Below are 15,196 nucleotides of genomic sequence, written 5' to 3' on the forward strand. Positions count from 1 at the left end.
CGGTCATCCCGCTGCTGCTTCCACCTGCCTGCGGTCCCCACCCCCGGTCATCGCGTTGCTGCTTCCACCTGCCTGCGGTCCCCACCACCGGTCATCCCGCTGCTGCTTCCACCTGCCTGCGGTCCCCACCCCCGGTCATCCCGTTGCTGCTTCCACCTGCCTGCGGTCCCCACCACCGGTCATCCCGCTGCTGCTTCCACCTGCCTGCGGCCCCCACCCCCGATCATCCCGTTGCTGCTTCCACCTGCCTGCTGTGTGCTGCTGACGTCCCTGACCCCCAGTCTGGCCCTCATCAGGATGGTCCCCCCTTATGATCCAGGTCCTGGTCCAGGTTTCTACCCCCCTTATGATCCAGGTCCTGGTCCAGGTTTCTACCCCCCTTATGATCCAGGTCCTGGTCCAGGTTTCTTCCCTCCTAAAGGGGAGTTTTTCTTGCCACTGTTTGGCTTAAAGAGCATATTGCAGGTTAGAATTTTTTCAAAAATGATACCTGACCTTATGTGAAAATGACTATGTGAGAAGTTAATGTAGGATTTAATATGTTTTACAAGACATAAGGGCACTTATTCAGAGGAAAAAGTGGCTGATTTTAGCCAAGTTCCTACAAACGCTTTTTTTTTCGACCACCGCGTCATATGACGTAGCACTGGGGAGACGTCTCCACAGCTCTGCCCCATCTGACTGCCCAGACCCGTACACACGTAGCCGGGTATCTGCTAAACCCAAGATATTTTCCTACGTTTTGGACCTGTCATCCACATGAAAACGCAAATAAAAGAATGTTTAAAAAAACTCCAGGCAAAGGGAAGATTTTTGAAAACTCTGTTTATGTAGATGCGTGTAGACCTGGTGTAGACAGAGACAACCAGAGTTTTGCGTTTTTCGAACGTCACATTATGCTCCAAAACAACAACAAATCTGCTCTGAGTCTGACGTCTAACGTGCGATCCAGAACTGCAGATGATCCACCATCTGTCCTCCAAGCTATTTATTAAATAAATGGTCTCTGCTCTTGACACCGTTACACCGACGCAGAGCCGACGCCGTAGGGTACGCGGCGACGCGCAGCAGGGCTGCAGCAGGGCTGCGTCGATTAACGCGGCAGCTCCGCGGCGGACACGGGGAAACTCCAGCTCGTTGCCCGAGGAGGAGGCGCGGATCCCGGGGAAGCCGCGCAGCTTCCCCAGGGCTGCAGCTGTGCTGCGTCGATTAACGCGGCAGCTCCGCGGCGGACACGGGGAAACTCCAGCTTGTTATCCGAGGAGGAGGCGCGGATCCCGGGGAAGCGGCGCAACAGAGGCGGCCCGGAGGCTGGAAGAACAGATGATCTACAGGTTTGGAATGCTTATGAAAGTGGTCGAAAACGCAGATCTTCGGTTCTGTGTGGAAGGTTTTTTTTTTTAACAACGATGTAATGTGGATAAACGAAAGGGGGGAAGTATTCGGTTTTAAAAATACCCGGCTATTTCGGATGCTTTAATCAGAAAAAAGAGAAGATAATAAGCCTGTTTTCTGTTTAGAAAGTACAAACGTAGACAGATTACAAGTACTCACCCATTTTTTAGGAGTTATTTTCGGAGTTTCTTTCAGGAGCACGGGCGGGTGCTGTAGTGAATAAAGGCGGATTTATGGTTCCGCGTAAAATCGACGGCGTAGCCTACGGTGTAGGGTACGCGGCGCACGCAGCATTCTGTGCATCGCCGCGTAACCTACGCCGTAGGGTCTGCGTTGGTGTAACGCGGACGCATAAATCAGCCTTTTAAAAAGCGAGTTTCAGCTGTCAATCAAAATAACGTGGGGGGACTAACGGGTAACGTAATTATAAGGCTGTGGCCCGTCATATTGGTGTGAATACACATTCACAACCTCTTCAGTGTCACAACTAACATTAAGATCCATTATTTTTCCTATTGTTGAATTCACCGCGCTCCCCAATGCGACGTCACTTCCGGTTCAACTTTTTCAGATGCGGAAGTAAAATACTCTCACAAAAACAACTCCGGAGGTCACTGTAGTATATATTTATGCGTATTTCAATGAAAATTCAGTTCCTACATTATTTTCCTACACATTGATTCACAGGGGTCTCCAACCTGCAATATGCTCTTTAAGGCTTTTCTCCCACTAGGGGAGTTTTTACCTGCCATTGTTTATGTAATAACTGCTCGGGGGTTCATGTTCTGGATCTCTGGAAAGCGTCTAGAGACAACTTTTGTTGTATTAGACGCTATATAAATAAAATTGAATTGAAGGTAGATGTATTTGCAAAGTTTATGAATGAGCTAGTTCACTGTCGGAGTACGGACGTCTGTTAAAGCAGCACAATGTAACTTTCAGCTTTTGTTGAGTTTGGCGGCTTCTTTGGACAAAAGCGGTAGTGCTTTACCAGAAAGAACTACATTTCCCATGAGCACCAGCGCGTACTGCCGGAAAACCCCTGTCCCCATCGCTGCATTTGTTTTGATAGTGAATGAAATAAGACGGGACGGACTTTCAAAACTACTTTTCTGTTTTCAGCGGTCGTTTGCAGGATGGATAGCGAAGAGGTAATGTATCTATTTTTGGCTAAACAATATAATATGACGATGTTGAAAATCACTAAGTTCAACTTGGTTTTATTAGTGAAGTCTCCCCCGCCCCCCATCCTGTTTCAGCCCCAAACTACAAACACTCTGGTTTTGTTCTACTGCACCTTTTTCCTGTCACGTTTTTTAGAGGGACTTCGTCATAAATTAGTAGTCCAACATACTTACTGACAAAATAAAAAAATACTTTATAACCTGTGAATAACTGAATGCCCATTCCTTATATTTTGCAGATCAGCCCTGCACAATTTTACAGTTCTCAGGAAAAATACTAGAACCCAAGACGAATCCCCTGTATGTGAAAACATTCTAATTTTGATTCTTATTGAACATAGAACTCTACATTTACATTTCTATCATAACAATTCTGTCTCTCTTGTCAGACATCCTTCCTCGTCTTTCAGCTCACGCCAGCGAGTGAACGCCGGGACAATGTTTATTCTTGTCCGGGCATTTAGCTTGTTTCTCTCCCGCTTTCTTTTTTCACCTCCTCCGATAAAACTTTTATTTTCTTGGGTTTTTCCACTGCTTCGGCCATGATACCAGCTTCTGCTGAGCTCTGCGCTCCACGCCCCGCCCAGCTTTGGTCTGGACTACGAATGGGGAAGGAGGGGGACGTGACGTATGCCGTAAAGCAGTCAAAGCCGTAAAAATGTGTAGTTTTTTAGTGTGGAAGGGTTCCTACCATGCTCCTCAAAGTTACATAGTGCCAGTGAAGGCGATACAGACCCCTCAGACCATGACAGAGGTTCATTAAACCTGTTGGAAGTTGATGTACCATCACGATGATGATGATGAAATATTAGATTAAGCTGGAAAAGTTACATAGTGCTGCTTTAAGCACTAAATGGCTCCAACTCTTAGAAACGTGTTGCAGGCCTGAAATGCGACCCCGATAACTGAAGGGTTTGGAGGCCGAGAGCCCACCTGGCCTTCTCCCTCTGCTGCTGCAGCCGCTCCCTCTCCTGCCAGATCAGCAGGGTGCCGGGTCTCCGCCGCTCCTCCAGGGTGGGGCTGGACGGGGACACGGTGCCGGGTCTCTGCCGCTCCTCCAGGGTGGGGCTGGACGGGGACACGGTGCCGGGTCTCCGCCGCTCCTCCAGGGTGGGGCTGGACGGGGACAGGGGGGACGAGGACGCCGACGACGGGGAGCCCACCGCCACGTGGACGCTGGACCTGGGAGGAGGAGGGAGAAGATTACACCAGTCCCCACGGGCCACAGCTGGGACCACATCACTGACTACGTTTACATGCAGTCAAAATTCGCATTATTGCTAATATTCCGGTAACTGAAACATTGGGAATATTCAGTTTACATGGCTGAGCAAACAGGGTTATCCCTGTATCCATGGTAATTAATCATTCAGGATATCTGGATCAAACCAGCGACGCACGGAGATCATCATGACGCAATTCCCGTCATTCCGCTTCTTCTTCCTGTATCCAAATTCAAAACAAATGCTGCTTCGCGCAACTTTTCTCTCACCTTCTTTTAAATCTGGCTATCCCGGTACTTTCTACCGTCCACAAATGCCAAAATGTTCAAAAAGGGCTGGGTGGATGAAGGGATGATGATGAGTGGCTGAGGCGGGTCTATGTGCAGCGACCCAGTGGTTTTTTCCACACATCACCATCGCTGCTGATCTGTGACTCTATGCGCGCCCATCTCACAGACAATGTAAAAAAAGAAGTGAAAAATATGAACGCCCCTCCTTGAACCGCCACCTTACTGTGGTGGAGGGGTTTGTGTGCCCGAGTGATCCTAGGAGCTATGTTGTCGGGGGCACTTTCGCCCCTGGTAGGGACTCCCATGGCAAACAGGTCCTGGGTGACGGGCCAGACTAAGAGCAGTTCACAAAACCTACCATGGATAACAAAAGATCAAGGACCGTTACGTCGCCCGGATCGGCGTCACCGGGGCCCCGCCCTGGAGCCAGGCCTGGGGTTGGGGCTCGTAGGCGAGCGCCTGGTGGCCGGGTCTTTGCCCGTGGGACCCGGCCGGGCTCAGCCCGAAACGGCGACGTGGGCCCGCCTTCCTGTAGGCCCACCACCCGCAGGAAGGACCATGGCAGGCCGGTGCAATGTGGGCTGGGTAGCAGTCGTGGCGGGGTGCCTCGACGACCCAATTCCTGGACCAAAACCCTCACAGTGGGGACATGGAATGTCACCTCGCTGGGGGGGAAGGAGCCGGAGCTTGTGCGTGAGGTTGAGAGATACCGGTTAGAGATAGTCGGGCTCGCCTCCACACATAGCTTGGGCTCTGGAACCCAGCTCCTTGAAGGGGGCTGGACCCTCCACTACTCTGGAGTTGCCCAGGGTGAGAGGCGGCGGGCTGGTGTGGGCTTGTTAATAGCCCCCCAGCTCAGCCGCCATGTGTTGGAGTTCACCCCGGTGAACGAGAGGGTCGCTTCCCTGCGCCTTCGGGTCGGGAAAAGGTCTCTCACTGTTGTTTGTGCCTACGGGCCGAACAGCAGTGCGGAGTACCTGGCCTTCTTGGGGTCCCTGGGAGGAGTACTTGATAGTGCTCCAACTGGGGACTCCATTGTTCTACTGGGGGACTTCAACGCTCACGTGGGTAATGACAGTGATACTTTTCCTGTAGTTTCTTGTGCCGGCCCCCCTTTTTTCTCTTTTGTGTATGTTTGCAGGCCGGAGCCTCAGGAGCTGCGTTCTGGCCTGTGTCCCCGGCCCTCCCCCCCCTCTGGTCATCCCAATTCTTCTTCCACCTGCCTACGTGGATGTCTGCTGTTGCTGCTTCCGCCTGCCTGCACCCCCCCCCCCCCCTCTGGTCATCCCGCTACTCCTTCCACATGACTGTTGTGTGCTGCTGACGCCCCCCCCCCCCCCCTCTCTGGTCATCCCGCTGCTGCTTCCACATGACTGTTGTGTGCTGCTGACGCCCCCCCCCCCCACCTCTGGTCATCCCGCTGCTGCTTCCACCTGCCTGCTGTGTGCTGTCGACGTCCCTGACTCCCCCAGTCTGGCCTTCGGCAGGAGGGTCCCCCCTTATGAGTCTGGTCCTGCTCAAGGTTTCTTCCCTCCTAAAGGGGAGTTTTTCCTTGCCACTGTTTGGCTTAAGGCTTTTCTCCCACTAAGGGAGTTTTTACCTGCCATTGTTTATATAATAATTGCTCGGGGGTTTATGTTTATGTTTATGTTCATGTTCTGGATCTCTGGAAAGCGTCTAGAGACAACATCTGTTGTATTAGACGCTATATAAATAAAATTGAATTGAATTGAATTGAATTGAATTGATACCTGGAGAGGCGTGATTGGGAGGAACGGCCTCCCCGATCTGAACCCGAGCGGTGTTTTGTTGTTGGACTTCTGTGCGAGTCACAGTTTGTCCATAACGAACACCATGTTCAAGCATAAGGGTGTCCATCAGTGCACGTGGCACCAGGACACCCTAGGCCGGAGGTCAATGATCGACTTCGTTGTCGTTTCATCTGACCTTCGGCCGCATGTCTTGGACACTCGGGTGAAGAGAGGGGCTGAGCTGTCAACTGATCACCACCTGGTGGTGAGTTGGATGCGCTGGCGGAGGAGGAGGTTGGACAGACCGGGCAGACCCAAACGGATTGTGAGGGTCTGTTGGGAACGTCTGGGCGAGCCCTCTGTCAGGGACATCTTCAACTCCTACCATCCCGGGGGAGGCGGGGGACATCGAGTCCGAGTGGACCATGTTCTCTGCCTCCATTGTCAACGCGGCGGCTCGAAGTTGTGGTCGCAAGGTCTCCGGTGCCTGTCGTGGCGGCAATCCTAGAACCCGGCGGTGGACACCGGAAGTACAGGATGCAGTCAGACTGAAGAAGGAGTCCTACTGGGCTATGTTGGCCAGTGGGACTCCTGACGCAGTAGATAAGTACCGGCAGGCTAAGCGGGCCGCGGCTCGGGCAGTCTTGGAGGCAAAAACTCGGGTCTGGGAGGAGTTCGGGGAGGCCATGGAGGAAGACTTTCGGTCGGCCCCGAGGAAATTCTGGAGGACCGTTCGGCGCCTCAGAAGGGGGAAGCAGTACTCTGCCGGCACCGTTTATGGTGCTGGTGGGGAGCTGTAGACCTCGACTGGAGACATTGTCGGACGGTGGAAGGAATACTTCGAGGATCTCCTTAACCCGACTGACATGCCTTCCACTGAGGAAGCAGAGGGTTGGGGCTGGTCGTGGAACACTGGACCAGCTCTATACCCTCCGCAGGGTGCTCGAGGGTTCATGGGAATTTGCCCAACCAGTCTACATGTGTTTTGTGGATCTGGAGAAGGCATTTGACCGTGTCCCTCGTGCCATTCTGTGGGGGGTGCTGAGTGAGTATGGAGTCCGGGGCCCTCTACTAAGGGCTGTCCGGTCTCTGTATGATCGAAGCAGGAGTCTGGTTCGCATTGCCGGCAGTAAGTCAGACTTGTTCCCAGTGCATGTTGGACTCCGGCAGGGCTGCCCTTTGTCACCGGTCCTGTTCATCATTTTTATGGACAGGATTTCTAGGCGCAGCCAGGGGCCGGAGGGGATCCGGTTTGGGGACCTCAGGATTTCATCTCTGCTTTTTGCAGATGATGTTGTCCTGTTGGCTTCATCAGACCGGGACCTCCAGCATGTGCTGGGGCGGTTTGCGGCCGAGTGCGACGCGGCAGGGATGAGAATCAGCACCTCCAAGACCGAGGCCATGGGTCTCCATCGGAAAAGGGTGGCATGCCCTCTCCGGGTGGGTGGAGAAGTCCTGCCTCAGGTGGAGGAGTTCAAGTATCTCGGGATCTTGTTCACGAGTGAGGGAACAATGGAGCGTGAGATTGACAGACGGATCGGTGCAGCGTCCGCAGTAATGCAGTCGATGTACTGGACCGTCGTGGTGAAGAGGGAGCTGAGTCGAAAGGCGAAGCTCTCAATTTACCGGTCAATCTACGCCCCTACCCTCACCTATGGTCATGAACTTTGGGTAGTGGCCGAAAGGACAAGATCGCGGATACAAGCGGCCGAGATGAGTTTCCTCCGCAGGGTGGCTGGACGCTCCCTTAGAGATAGGGTGAGGAGTTCGGTCACCCGGGAGGAGCTCGGAGTCGAGCCGCTGCTCCTTCACATTGAGAGGAGTCAGCTGAGGTGGCTTGGGCATCTGTACCGGATGCCTCCTGGACGCCTCCCTAGGGAGGTGTTCCAGGCATGTCCCACCGGGAGGAGACCCCGGGGAAGACCCAGGACACGCTGGAGAGACTATGTCTCTCGGCTGGCATGGGAACGCCTCGGACTCCCCCCGGAAGAGCTGGAGGAAGTGTCTGGGGTGAGGGAAGTCTGGGCATCCCTGCTGAGGCTGCTGCCCCCACGACCCGGGAACGGATAAAGCGGGAGAAGATGAGACTGAGAATATGAACGCTGTGCTTGCCGTTATTCCAGGAGGTCTGACAAAGGAATCCCAACCGCTGGACGTCGGTGTAAACCGGCCGTTCAAAGTGATGCCTTATGGTTCCGCGTTAAATCGTTGGTGTAACGCGGAACCATAAATCAGCTTTAAGGCTGCAGCGGCGTTGGAGAGATGGATGACTGAGGGAGAACACAGTTTCACCAAGAGTGGAAAGCAGCGCCGGGCAAGTTATGCCACAGTTTGCAGATAGATTGTTGATGCGTGGGCTAACGTGTTTGCTGGGACTATTTTGCGAGCTTTCGCAAAAGTCGGCAAGTCCGAGGCGCCGCACGGCACGGAAAGAGACTCTGACAGCGAGGAAATTGGGACTGGCACAGCTCAATTAGCGGAGCTCTTTAATGCAGAAACAGAGGATGAAACTTTGATGGGTTTGATTAATGTAAAAACTGAAATAAAGTAGCCTACAATCAAACAAAGTTTTGCTCCCGCTCTATTTTTAAATAAGCACACTTGTGTGCTTGTGTGCGTGTTCCGCAGCGCGTGTGTGTCGTAAGTGTGTGTAGACGGCGCCTTTACGTTCGGTGCCCCGTGTGTGTGTTTTAAATACAGAAATGACACACAAAACTGAGGGTGCGCCTTTCCACACAGCGCGTCAAATGGTCGCGAAAATACGGTATTTATATATGAAATGTCAGAATAGTTCATTTTTTGACGACACCCCTGAAGCAGTCAGACGACACCCCGGTCAAGAAAGGCTGGTTTAGAAGTACCCTGGACTCAAAAGACCGGGATTCCTTGAGAACAGAGCATGAGCAGAAAACAGATTCCTGTTCCGTTTGATGGGGATATTCCGTTTGGCGTTTACATGACCCAATATTCAGGTTTTAAAAGGAGTAACCCAGGGCTCATATTGGGGTTTTTAAAAACCGGAATATGAGCAAATTCTGGTTATTCAAAGTGTTTACATGGCCGTGCAAATTCGGGTTATTGCCAATATTCGGGTTTTAAAAGGGTTATTGATGCATGGAAACACAGTCATTGTTAATGAGCGCTTACGGTGCTGTCTCAGCTACGTGCACCAATAGAATAGAAAGCCTTTATTGTCATTATAATGATATAATGAGATTAGGCAGCAGCTCCATAAAAGTAACATGTAAAGACTATGTAAAAAAAACAGAATAAGAAACAGGAAATATAAATATCTATATACAGGACTGTCTCAGAAAATTTGAATATTGTGATAAAGTCCTTCATTTTCTGTAATGCAAAAATGTCATAAATTCTGGATTCATTACTAGGGGTGTAACGATACACTAATCTCACGATACGGTACGATACACGATATTGAGGTCACGATAACGATACGATACGATATTATAGCAGTATTTTTTTAACAACCTTGAATGAGGAACATATGACTGGAAAAAATTGTCTTTTATTTGAAAGACACAAAATACAAAACAATGCTGTACATTTGCCCTATTGTTACAGTTTGTAATGCTTTATAACTGTTTAAGTTTTAAAGAGAAAGCCAGACCAACCATTTTCCACAACCTGAACTAAAAGTAAATGTCAGGTTTGCATTATGCATCTTCAGTTTCATACAAGCACAAATATTTTGCCACAAACTGAATAGTTTCTCTCATGTATGATTTGAGTTTTTTATTTTTTCGGATGTGCGTTACTAGTTGACACAATAGATTAATATTAATATTCCAATATCGCGATACACTTTGTCACTTCCACGACACGTATTGTGACGTTTTTGTATCACGAAATTTTGTGGCACGATATATTGTTACACCCCTATTCATTACAAATCAACTGAAATATTGCAAGCCTTTTATTATTTTAATATAGCTGATCATGGCTTACAGTTTAAGAAAACTCAAATATCCTATCTCAAAAAATTTGAATATTCTGGGAATCTTAATCTTAAACTGTAAACCATGATCAGCAATATTAAAATAATAAAAGGCTTGCAATATTTCAGTTGATTTGTAATGAATCCAGAGGGTATGACATTTTTGTTTTTTTAATTGCATTACAGAAAATAAAGAACTTTATCACAATATTAAAATTTTTCTGAGACAGTCCTGTAGACACTATGAAAATTAATGGATGAAAGAATATTGCACAGTATGAGGTATTACAGTGTGAGGAGCTTATTGGTTCAGAAAGTTCCCAGCTTTGGGAAAGAACCTGTCCCTGAGTCTCAAAGCGTTTGCATGTACAGCTGTTAACAGGAACTAATGATTAGTTACTCAAAGGTGCCAGTAAGAAGTGCTGCTGCCTCCAGAGAGCTCCTCATGCTCACGGTCCTGTTGACTTTGGTTCTGCAGGGTCCTGTAAAACGGTTTTATCATTATTACAGCCAGGAGGTTTGGTTCTCTGTCCGTTACTCACCACCACCTCAAACCCACCCATGGGTGAGGACGTGGGGAGTCACTGAACCTCAAGCTGTGCAAAAGTGAACGTCCAAACCCCCCAGTGAAGTCTGGAGGTGTCGAGTCCCGGCTGCTGCCCGATACCGAGAGGAGGGGCTGACTTTTGCACGGGACCTCGTGTACAAAGTGCAGGGATTTGAGTAGAAAGGTGGCTACGGGCGAGCCAGCAGGTGTGAAGCTACGGAAGATTTTTTTTTCATTATGCACTTCGATAAAAAAGTGTTGAGATTAATGTTGAAGTACAATTTTGAGAAAAAAGCCGAAATGTCGAGAAAAGTCGAAATGTTGAAAAAAGTCAAAATGTCGAGATTCATGAAGTAAAATTTCGTGAATAAAAGTTGAAATGTTGAGAAAAAAGGCGAAAGTTCGACTATTCACAAAATTTCGACTTTTTTCTCAAAGTGCACAATAAAAAAATATCTTCCCCTCTCAAATATTTTTTCTCCTGCATGGCCCTTCCGTAGTGAACCTGCTTGCTGGTCAATGATCTCTTTTAGCATAGGTTTTATGTTGTAGAAATGGAATAAAAGCAAAGACTGTAGCAGTGAGGAGCCGTGAGGAGGAGGTGATGAGAACTGCAATCTGTTGACTTTTCCCAGCCGTCCTACAACCCTAGTGACCCTGGTAAGTGAGGAAAGAGGGGAAAGACAGACAGAACAGAGGTGGACTTTGTCTGTCTGACATTCACACTGATGACGTACACTTTCCCAGCAGGGACTCACAGGAGGCCGGGTCTTCCTTCCTAGGACCTCCTCTCCTCCTCCTGCACTCGTTTGCAGTAATGGACAACAACAACAACATGGGCAATATCTGTCCAACTCATACACATCCTATCTGCCTTTTTTTGTTTTTTCTTTCTTTTCCGTATTGCACTACTTTTACTTTCCATTCCGATGTATATACTGTTTATATTTTGTAATGATATATTTTTTCCTTTTACCCTTTCCCTGCATGTGTGTGTTAAGTTACTGCTGCTGCACAAAGAGAATTTCCCCATTGAGAGAGAAATAAAGGACAATCTTATCTTATCTCTTTTTATCCACCACTTCCTCTTCAGCTCACACTGAAGTATAATCCCAGGATTTTGTGTTCAGGTTTAAACTGGCGTTTTATGAGGCTCACCTGAACGTGGGGGAGTCTCCGCTCTGAGACGATGAAGACGTTTCCTTCTGCTCCTGGACACAGGAGACACAATCATCAAGTCTCTGCTGGCAGAGCAGATATCAGAGCAGATATCAGATCAGATATCAGATCAGATATCAGATCAGATATCAGAGCAGATAGCAGATATCAGAGCAGATAGAGCAGAGAGCAGATATCAGATCAGATATCAGAGCAGATATCAGAGCAGATATCAGAGCAGAGATCAGAGCAGAGATCAGAGCAGATAGCAGATATCAGAGCAGATAGAGCAGAGAGCAGATATCAGAGCAGATATCAGATATCAGAGCAGATAGCAGATATCAGAGCAGATAGCAGATATCAGAGCAGATATCAGATCAGATATCAGAGCAGATATCAGAGCAGATATCAGAGATCAGAGCAGATATCAGAGCAGAGATCAGAGCAGAGATCAGAGCAGAGATCAGAGCAGAGATCAGAGCAGAGATCAGAGCAGAGATCAGAGCAGATATCAGATATCAGAGCAGATATCAGATATCAGAGCAGAGATCAGATATCAGAGCAGAGATCAGAGCAGATATCAGATATCAGAGCAGATATCAGATATCAGAGCAGAGATCAGATATCAGAGCAGAGATCAGAGCAGAGATCAGAGCAGAGATCAGAGCAGATAGCAGATATCAGAGCAGATATCAGAGCAGAGATCAGAGCAGATATCAGAGCAGATATCAGATATCAGAGCAGATATCAGAGCAGATATCAGATATCAGAGCAGATATCAGATATCAGAGCAGATATCAGATATCAGAGCAGATATCAGATATCAGAGCAGATATCAGAGCAGATATCAGATATCAGAGCAGATATCAGATAGCAGATAGCAGATATCAGAGCAGATAGCAGATATCAGAGCAGATATCAGATATCAGAGCAGATATCAGAGCAGATAGCAGATATCAGAGCAGATATCAGAGCAGATATCAGATATCAGAGCAGATATCAGAGCAGATATCAGAGCAGATAGCAGATATCAGATATCAGAGCAGATATCAGAGCAGATATCAGAGCAGATAGCAGATATCAGATATCAGAGCAGATATCAGAGCAGATATCAGATATCAGAGCAGATATCAGATATCAGAGCAGATATCAGAGCAGATATCAGATATCAGAGCAGATATCAGAGCAGATATCAGATATCAGAGCAGATATCAGAGCAGATATCAGATATCAGAGCAGATATCAGAGCAGATATCAGATATCAGAGCAGATATCAGAGCAGATATCAGAGCAGATATCAGAGCAGATATCAGAGCAGATATCAGAGCAGATATCAGAGCAGATATCAGATATCAGAGCAGATATCAGAGCAGATATCAGATATCAGAGCAGATATCAGATAGCAGATAGCAGATATCAGAGCAGATAGCAGATATCAGAGCAGATATCAGATATCAGAGCAGATATCAGAGCAGATATCAGAGCAGATAGCAGATATCAGAGCAGATATCAGAGCAGATATCAGATATCAGAGCAGATATCAGAGCAGATATCAGAGCAGATAGCAGATATCAGATATCAGAGCAGATATCAGAGCAGATATCAGAGCAGATAGCAGATATCAGATATCAGAGCAGATATCAGAGCAGATATCAGATATCAGAGCAGATATCAGATATCAGAGCAGATATCAGAGCAGATATCAGATATCAGAGCAGATATCAGAGCAGATATCAGATATCAGAGCAGATATCAGAGCAGATATCAGATATCAGAGCAGATATCAGATATCAGAGCAGATATCAGAGCAGATATCAGAGCAGATATCAGAGCAGATATCAGAGCAGATATCAGAGCAGATATCAGAGCAGATATCAGAGCAGATATCAGAGCAGATATCAGAGCAGATATCAGAGCAGATATCAGATATCAGAGCAGATATCAGAGCAGATATCAGATATCAGAGCAGATATCAGAGCAGATATCAGGTATCAGAGCAGATATCAGAGCAGATAGCAGAGCAGATATCAGATATCAGAGCAGATATCAGAGCAGATATCAGATATCAGAGCAGATATCAGATATCAGAGCAGATATCAGATATCAGAGCAGATATCAGAGCAGATATCAGGTATCAGAGCAGATATCAGAGCAGATAGCAGATATCAGAGCAGATATCAGATATCAGAGCAGATATCAGAGCAGATAGCAGATATCAGAGCAGATATCAGATATCAGAGCAGATATCAGAGCAGATATCAGATATCAGAGCAGATATCAGAGCAGATATCAGAGCAGATATCAGAGCAGATACAGTATGAAGCAGCAACAGGTATAGGGGGGTCTGTACCGGGGCGGGGGCTACGATGGAGGGTGCGGGGAAGTCTATCCTGATCTCCTCCTCTCCCTCAGCCACGCTGCTGTCGATGAAGTCCACCTGCTCGGCGTCTCCGTTCACTGCACACAAACACATGTGGAGGTCAGCTCTGCAGCTCCAGCAGGTCCTGCTGCTGCAGCGCTGACCCGTCTGACCCACCGTGGCTGCTCCGCTGCTCCTCCTCCTCCTCCTCCTCCTCCTCCAGGTTCCGCCGGTCCCGGCTGATCTCGGCCAGGCGGAGGGAACGCTCCGAGAAGTCGTCTGCTGACTGAACACACACAAAACACACACATGGATTCATCTGGACTTCAGAATGTTCCCCTTGGTTTCTCAGAGACTTCACAACAAGTCTTCCATCCGTGTTTACTACTAACTTTAGTTTGCATTTCCTTTTCTTCCTTTGCAAAGTTTTGCACAACTCTGACACAAAACAGTTAGAACCCAGTGGAACGTGAATAACAACCTTATGTACTGTCCTGTGTATTGTAATTTGTATTATGTGTTTTGTTTTAATGTAAAGCGTCTTTGAGTGCCCTGAAAAGCGCTATATAAATAAAATGTATTATTATTATTATTATAACTGAATGTAATGGTACATGTAATCATGTAAATGTGATTCAGCAACGGCATAAAGAGACTTATTTATTTCTACTTTTACTTGGTTACTTTTTTCAAGTACTTTATATACCTCTGCCAGCTGTAACATACGAACACTGACTACGTTTCCATGCATCAATAACCCTTTTAAAACCCGAATATTAGCAAAAACACGGTTTTGCACGGCCCCGTAAACACCAATAACCCCTTTGAATAACCAGAATTTGCTCATATGCTAGTTTTTAAAAACCCCAATATGAGCCCTGGGTTACTCCTTTTCTAACCTGAATATTGGGTCATGTAAACGCCTAACGGAATATCCCCATCAAACGGAACAGGAATCTGTTTTCTGCACATGCTCTGTTCACAAGGAATCCTGGTCTTTTGAGTCCAGGAAGTTCTTATAAACACGGAGAAACCAAGACCAGGAGGAGACTAATCACTTCATAAATGTAATGAAGGATATGAACATTTCTGCATTTGTAGATGGTAGAAAGTACCGGGATAGAAGATTTACAAGAAGGTGAGAGAAAAGTTGCGTGAAGCAGCATTTGTAGACCAGACCAGATCAAGCTCCGCAGTACCAGCACCAAAGCACAAAAGAAGGGACTTCTACTGAGCTGTAGATTATCCTCCGTGCTGCTGTTATTGTGGTTTTGGATTTGGATACAGGAAGAAGAAGCAGAAATGACGGGAATTGTGTCATAACGTTCTCTGTG

The 15,196-nt window shown here is 47.6% G+C and overlaps 1 protein-coding gene across 2 annotated transcripts in view; it reads right to left on the reverse strand.

The window, feature by feature from the left end:
* lrch4 (leucine-rich repeats and calponin homology (CH) domain containing 4) overlaps positions 1–15,196 on the reverse strand; it is a 96,030-nt gene that overhangs the window by 22,890 nt on the left and 57,944 nt on the right. For both annotated transcript variants that reach the window (XM_061709691.1, XM_061709690.1), the window contains exons 7-10: positions 14,040–14,148; positions 13,854–13,960; positions 11,504–11,556; positions 3,513–3,761 (exon numbers count right to left, since the gene is read on the reverse strand). In XM_061709691.1, coding sequence (XP_061565675.1) covers positions 3,513–3,761; positions 11,504–11,556; positions 13,854–13,960; positions 14,040–14,148 — 518 coding nt within the window. The remainder of the gene's footprint in view (positions 1–3,512; positions 3,762–11,503; positions 11,557–13,853; positions 13,961–14,039; positions 14,149–15,196) is intronic.

This window comes from Cololabis saira, chromosome 20 (genome assembly GCF_033807715.1).
Source record: "Cololabis saira isolate AMF1-May2022 chromosome 20, fColSai1.1, whole genome shotgun sequence".
Lineage (NCBI taxonomy): Eukaryota > Metazoa > Chordata > Actinopteri > Beloniformes > Belonidae > Cololabis > Cololabis saira.